Source organism: Centrocercus urophasianus, unplaced genomic scaffold (assembly GCF_019232065.1).
Source record: "Centrocercus urophasianus isolate 14NV4802_14NV808 unplaced genomic scaffold, USGS_Curo_1.0 seq_702, whole genome shotgun sequence".
Lineage (NCBI taxonomy): Eukaryota > Metazoa > Chordata > Aves > Galliformes > Phasianidae > Centrocercus > Centrocercus urophasianus.
This window is the reverse complement of record NW_024885314.1, coordinates 1,159-8,151: the sequence shown is the minus strand read 5'-3', so window position 1 is coordinate 8,151 and position 6,993 is coordinate 1,159. Positions and strand designations below refer to the sequence as shown.

Below are 6,993 nucleotides of genomic sequence, written 5' to 3'. Positions count from 1 at the left end.
CGTCTTGGCGGGGTCGGCCTTGGAGGGCACCAGCACGCCGGCGATGCTGCCCGTTCCCTCGAGGTATCGTCTCACATCCTCCTTCTTTGCTATTTCTTCTGCCGTCTCTTTTCCTTCCTTGAGTTTTCGCATGGTTTCCTCTGTTATTATCTGTGCGCTGAGAAGCTCTGACGCTGTGATTTGTTGTCTGATGCCTTGGAACCAAACGTCACTTCTGTGTTGCTCTTTCTCCCTGATGATGTTTAATATTACGTCGATGATTCTCTGCACGATGTGGTGGGATTCCTCTTTATATTTTTTCAAGAGTTCTTTTCTTTTCTCTTCTGTGATGTACTCGGAGCACAGCAGTTCCCACAGCGACAATTCACTGCCTTTGTATTTCCCGACAGACACCTCCACCCTTGTTGCCATCAGCGCTTTCTTTGTACGCTCGTCGATGTAGAAATAGTCCTCCTCTTTCTCCAGGAGCGGCAGCAGGTACAGCCCCGTGTCTGTGTCTCTGGAGCACCGTTTCAGGAGCTGACTGTAGCTGCTTTTCTCGCGGATGTTTGGGTCTATAAATCCTTTGCTGCCGTGGTCGGGATCAGAAAGCAGGAGGAACGTGTCCCCGTCCAGGTGGCCGCGCCGGTAGGCCACCTCCACAGGCAGGCGGTGGCTGTGCACGGGGTCGACGATCCCACCAGTGGCCATCTGGGCCTCCAGCAGGCGGATGCCGTGCTCCTTGGCTGCTACCTTACTCCTCATGGCCTGGAAGAGGGAGATCTTAGTGCCCACCTGGGGATCTGTGTATCCTGTCACGGCTCTCTCTGCAGACAGCAGCTTCTCATGCAGCTCGCTGCCCACCAGCCCGGAGGAGACGGCCTCGTCCACGGAGAGCTTCTGGTTCTTTACTGGGTCGATGATGAAGCCGGTGGCAGCCTGCGCCTCCAGCAGCCCCAGCGCACACTGCTCAGAGAGGAGCCCCCTCTCCATTGCCTGGTAGATGCTCATCCTCTCTTTCCTCGATGGCAGGAGCACTCCGGCGATGCTCCCGGTGCCATCCAGGTACCTTCTGACTGCGTCCCGCTTGGTGAGGCTGTCAAGAGTCAGGCTCCCATCCTGCAGCTGCTCCAGAGTCCCCTTGTCAATTATCTCCGAGTTGAACAGCTCTGACACCGACACCTCGCCCCGCAGTCCTTTAACCTTGAGGGCTTCTCCTTTCTGCTCTGTATCCTCAATTACTTTGAGGATGAGAGCTGTAAGGTCTTCCAGAGTAAGAGTCTTGCCTTTGTATTGCTTTAATAGTTCTTTCCTTTTCTGCTCCGAGATATAGTGAGAGTAGAGGATGTCCCAGACAGACACCGTTTGGTCCTTGAATCTTCCAACTCTCACTTGAAGAGGCTTTGACTGCAGAACCTGTCTCGTCAGCTCATCGACGTAGAAGTATTTCCCCCCTTCCTGCACAACCTGCAGCATGTACAACCCCGTCTCTGCGTCCTGAACGCACCTCTCCAGGAGCTGCATGTAGGTGAGGTTCTCGTGCGTGTTGGGGTCGAAGAAGCCCTTGGTGTCGTCGCTGGGGTCGGACAGGACGCGGTTCATCTCCTCATTGAAGTACCCGCGCCTGTAGGCCACCTCCACGGGGATGCGGTGGCTGTGCACGGGGTCGATGATGCCGCCGGTGGCGATCTGGGCCTCCAGCAGGCGGATGCCGTGGCTCTTCACGATCAGCCCTTGGTTCATGGCTTCGAAGAGGGACATGGGTGCTTTTGTGTAGGGGTCAACGTAGCCCGTCACAGCTCTTTCTGCAGAGAGCAGCTTTTCATAAACCTCCACGCCGACGAGTCCGGCCTCCAGCGCCTCCTCCACGGAGAATTTCTTGTTTTTCTCTGGGTCGATGATGAAGCCGGTGGCGGCCTGCGCCTCCAGCAGCACCAGCGCCGTGCCCGGCCTCAGGATGCCCTTCCTCATGGCCTGGTAGATGCTCATCTTCTCGTTGCTCGGCTGGATGAGGACCCCCGCTATGAAATTGCTGCCCTCCAGGTAAATGCGGACAGAGTCCATTTTGGTGACTTCTTGGACCGTTTTCTTCCCCTGGTTGAGCTCATCGAGGGTTTTTTTGTCTATCAGCTGGGACCGGAAGAGATCACCGGCAGACACCTTTTTCCGCAGACCTTTGAAGGCGAACTTCCTGCCTTGTGCCTCGGTCTCTGCGATAATGGTGGTGACAGTCGTTACGATTTCTCGCAGTGCTTCGGCATTCTCGTCTTTGTATTTCTGCACCAGCTCTCTCCTTTGGCCGTCCGTGATGTACTCAGAGTTGAGGAGGTCCCAGACGGACACCGTCTGCCCTTTGAAGCGCCCTACGTTGACGCAGACGGTCACGGATTTCAGCACCTCCACGGTTTGGTCGTCCACGCAGAACATTGCATTTTTGGACAGAGGAAGGAGCCAGAGACCCATCTCAGCCTCATAAACGCACCGGTCCTTCAGCTGCTGGTAGGTCACGTTTTCCTTCGCGTTCGGGTCAAAGAAGACCTGGGTGCTGTCGTTCAGCTGCGCGAGGCTTTGGTTCAAGTCCTCGTCGAAGAAGCCGTACCTGTACGCAGCCTGGAGTGGGAGGTGATGGTGGTGGATGGGATCGATGACCCCTCCGGCGGCCAGCTGGGCCTCCAGCAAAGGCACAGCATCAGCCATGGGAACGAGCTCCTTCCGGACCGCCTGGCACAGGGAGATGGGGCTCCCGGTGTAGGGGTCTGTGTAGCCCACCACCGCCCGCTCCGCACGGAGCAGCGTCTCGGTGAGCTCTTTGCCAACGACGCCGGCCCGCACAGCGTCCCTCACGCTGAGCCTGCGGCTGGTGGCGGGGTCGGTGAGGTACCCGGTGGCCGCCTGAGCTTCCAGCAGCTTCAGGGCAACCCCAGGCAGGAGGAGGTTATTCTTCATGGCGTCGTAAAAACTCATTTTCTGTTTGGATTCCTCTAGGATCACCCCAGCGATGCTGCCCGTGCCCTGCAGGTACCTCTTCACGTCGCCCACTTCAGCCACCTCCTCAGGAGTTCGGATGCCCTGAGCCAGCTCTTCAAACATCTTCTCCGTGAGGATGCCGGCCTCCAGCAGCCGGACGGCAGGGACGCTGCCCTGCAGACCCCCCAGCACGATGTGGGTGCGGGCTTTCATTTCCATCTCCCCCACCAGCCCAAGCACCAGCGCAATCAGCTGCTGCAGCGACATTTCCTTTGCACGGAACCTCTCCACGAAGCTCCTCCGCTGCTCTTCGGTGAAGTACCCGGAGTGGATGAGCGCCCACAGGGAGACTCCTTTCTCCTTCACCATGGTTTCCTGGAAGAGCCCTTGGATTTGCTCATCCGTGTAGGCAGGAGCGGCCGTCTGCCGCAGAGGCAGCAGGTGGAAGCCAGACTCCTCGTCCTTCTGGCAACGCTGGATGAGCTCGGCATAGCTCACGTTCTCCTTGCTGTCTGGGAGGCAGAAGGCTCTGTTGCTGTCGCTGGGCTCGGAAAGGGCTCTGCTTGTGTCCTCATCCAGGCACCCGCGCTTCTGGGCGGCCTCGATGGGGACGTGGTGGCCACACGCGGGGTCGATGATGCCTCCGGTCGCCATCTGCACCTCCATCAGCTGCATGGCCTGCTTGTCAGCAATCAGACCCTTCTTCATGGCCTGGAAGAGGGGAATCTTCCTGCCCGTGAAGGGGTCTTTGTAGCCCGACACAGCCCCTTCTGCTTGCTGCAGCTTCTCGTGCACCTCTGGCCCGATGACGCCCTCCTTGACGGCCTCGTCCACACGGAGCTTCTGGTTGTTCACGGGGTCGATGATGAAGCCCGTGGCAGCCTGCGCCTCCAGGAGCGGTAGGGCCACTCCGGGTACCACGATGTTCTGTTTCATGGCCTCGTAGATGCTCATCCTCTGGTTCGAGGGCTGGAGCACGATGCCTCCGATGCTGCCGGAGCCGTAGAGGTACTTTCTGACCGAGTCCATGCGCAGGACTTCCTCGGGGCTGACGGACCCCTCCAGCACCTCCTCCAGCAGGGTCCTGTCAATGATGCCCGTCTCCATCAGGTGGTACGCGCTGACGCTGCCCCTCAGGGCCGGGAACTTGATGGGGGCCCACTTCTTCATCTCCTCCTCCAGCATGGCCCGGATCTGCTCCAGGCTGAGCTTCTTCAGCCGGTAGTGGTTGAAGATCTCGCGGCGCCGCCCCTCGCTGAAATACTCGGAGGTCAGCAGCTCCCACACAGAGACCCTCTCTCCGCGCAGACGCCCGAAGCGGACGGGCATCCAGGAGCTGCAGAACAGCTCACGCGTGGCAGCATCCACGAACTGCCGCCTCTTGCTGTTCAGGGGGAGCAGGCAGAGACCGCTGCCCGGCTCCGTCACGCACTTCTCCTTCAGCTGCAGGTAGGTGAGGTTCTCCTCCGTGTTGGGGTCGAAGAAGCCCTTGGTGTCGTCGCTGGGGTCGGACAGGATGACGGTCATCTTCTTGTCCAGGTAGCCGCGCTTGTAGGCCACCTCCACGGGGATGCGGTGGCTGTGCACGGGGTCGATGATGCCGCCGGTGGCGATCTGGGCCTCCAGCAGGCGCACGCCGTGCTCCCTGACGATCAGCTCCTTCTGCATGGCCTGGAAGAGCGAGATCTTGTCCCCTGAGCAGGGGTCTCGGTACCCGGTGACACATTTCTCTGCTGACAGCAGCTTGTCGTAGACGTCGGGGCCGATGACGTTTGCCCTTAAAGCCTCGTCCACAGAGTAACGTTTGTTGGCCGCCGGGTCAATGACGAAGCCGGTGGCAGCCTGAGCCTCCAGGAGGATCAGCGACGTCCCTGGCCTCAGGAGCCCCTTCCTCTTGGCCTGGTAGATGCTGATCTTCTCCTGGGATTCGGGAAGCAGCAGCCCAGCAATGCTCCCGGTCCCTTCCAGGTACTTCCTGACCGTGTCCATGCCCACTACTTCCTTGGCTGACGTTTCCCCCTCCTTCAGCTTCTTGAACAGATCCCGGTTGATGATCTCGGAGCTCAGGAGCTGGTCGGCGGTCACGCGTCCCCTCAGCCCTTCAAAGGTGATGTTGGCTGCAGAAGCCATTTCCTCAACGGCGGCACGGACGGCCTCGGCCATCTCCCGCATGGAGAGCGCTCCCTCCAGGTGCTGCCGGGTGAGGGCGGCTCTTTGCTCGCTCTGGATGTAGTCAGAGAAAAGGAGCTTCCAGAGAGACACCGACTTTCCTTTGAACTTGCCTACGGCGACGGGCACCTTTGTGTTCTCCAGAGCCGTTTGGGCGCCGCGGTCGAGGAAGAGGCGCGTTCCTTGGCTTCCGTCACCGAGCGGCAGCAGCAGGAGCCCGGTGCTGGGGTCGGTGACGCACTGCGCCAGCAGCTCTGCGTAGCTCAGCTTCTCCTGGGAGCCGGGGTGGAAGAACCCTTTGGATTCCTCGGTGGGATTGGCGAGGAGCTGCAGGGTGCTCTCATCCAGGTATCCCCAGCGGCACGCGGTCTCGGCGGGGACACGGAGGTGCCGGCCCGGAGCGATGACACCGCCGGTGGCCATCTGAGCCTCCAGGAGGTGGAGGCCGTGGTCCCTGGGGACGAAGCCCTTGCTCACGGCTTGGAACAGGGACAGCATCTCCCCGGTGCGGGGGTCCCTGTAGCCGCTGATGGACCTCTCTGCTGAAGACAGTTTCTCATGCAGCTCGGGGCCGACGAGGCCGCTCCTGACGGCCTCATCCACGGAGAAGCTCCTGTTCTGGATGGGGTCGATCAGGCTGCCGGTGGAGGCTTGCACCTGCAGCAGCGCCAGCGCAGCTCCGGGCAGCAGGAGGTGCTCCTGCAGTGCCTGGTAGAGGCTCCTCCGCTCCCCGGAGGGCAGAACCACGCCGGCCACGCTCCTTGTGCCGCGCAGGAACCGCTGCACCGCGTCGTCCTCTGCCACCTCCCCCGCTGACACCTTCCCCTCCTGCAGAGCCCTGAGCGTGTCGGGGCTGATGATGCCGGCGTCCCGCAGCTCCGTGCCACTCACTCGCCCTCCCAGCCCCGCAAATGTGAGCTGCAAGGGCAGCAGGAGGAGCCCCGAGGCCGGATCCACCACGCATAGCCCCCTGAGCTCCGCGTAGCTGACCCTCTCCATGCTGTTGGGGTCGAGGAACCCTTTGCTCTCCTCGCTGCCATCAGACAGGAGCTGCCCCGTCTCCTCATCCAGGAGCCCCTTCTCGCAGGCAGCCTCTGCCCGGAGCCGCCCGCCCGTGGCCAAGTCGATGAGGCCCCCGGTTGCCAGCTGGGCCTCCAGCAGCCGCAGGCCCTGCTCCCTCCCGAGCAGCTCCTTCTGCAGCGCCTGGAACAGAGGGATCTGCTCCTCCGTGTAGGGGTCCTTGAAGCCAACGGCTGCTCTCTCGGCAGCCAGCAGCCTCTCCTTCAGCTCCAGCCCCACCAGCCCCCTCTGCACGGCCTCTGCCACGGACACGTGTGACTTCTGCCCCACATCAGCAATGCCACCCGTGGCCGCCTGCGCCTCGAGGAGAAGCAGCGCCGGCTCCAGGCTCAGCAGGTGCTCTCTGGTGGCATCATAAAAGCTCATCGTCTTCTTCATAGCCTCCACGTACACCCCGGCGATGCTGCCAGCCGTGCCGCTGCTCTGCCCTGCCGCCGCATCCCTGCCAGCTGCCTCCAAGGGTGATCCGCCAGGATGCATCGCTGCCGCATCCCTGCTGACTGCACCAACAGGGTGCATCGCTGCCGCATCCCTGCCAGCTGCTGCCTTCTGCTTACCCGGCAGAGCATCCCGGGACTTTGCTCCCGGCTCGTCCCTGTGCTCGCTGTGACCGTTCATCGCCGCCCCGTTCACTGCTGCCCCATTCACCACTGCCCCGTTCAGCACTGCCTCGCTCGCCATCCTCCTGCTCCCTTCGCGCCGTGTCCCCTTCACACAACCTGCTGAGAGGGGAGAGAATGGGGAAAATCAGTGAGAAATCTGCCTTTCTATGCTTTGCAAGCTACACACAGGGAAGAA

General features: G+C 61.1%; 1 protein-coding gene across 1 annotated transcript in view; it reads right to left on the bottom strand.

Moving 5' to 3' along the window:
- The window catches only part of EPPK1 (epiplakin 1), a 20,249-nt gene extending 13,611 nt beyond the window's left edge, over positions 1-6,638 (bottom strand). The window contains exon 1 of the mRNA XM_042837469.1: positions 19-6,638. Coding sequence (XP_042693403.1) covers positions 19-6,573 — 6,555 coding nt within the window. The 5' untranslated portion in view covers positions 6,574-6,638. The remainder of the gene's footprint in view (positions 1-18) is intronic.
- Between the last annotated feature and the right edge of the window lie 355 nt (positions 6,639-6,993).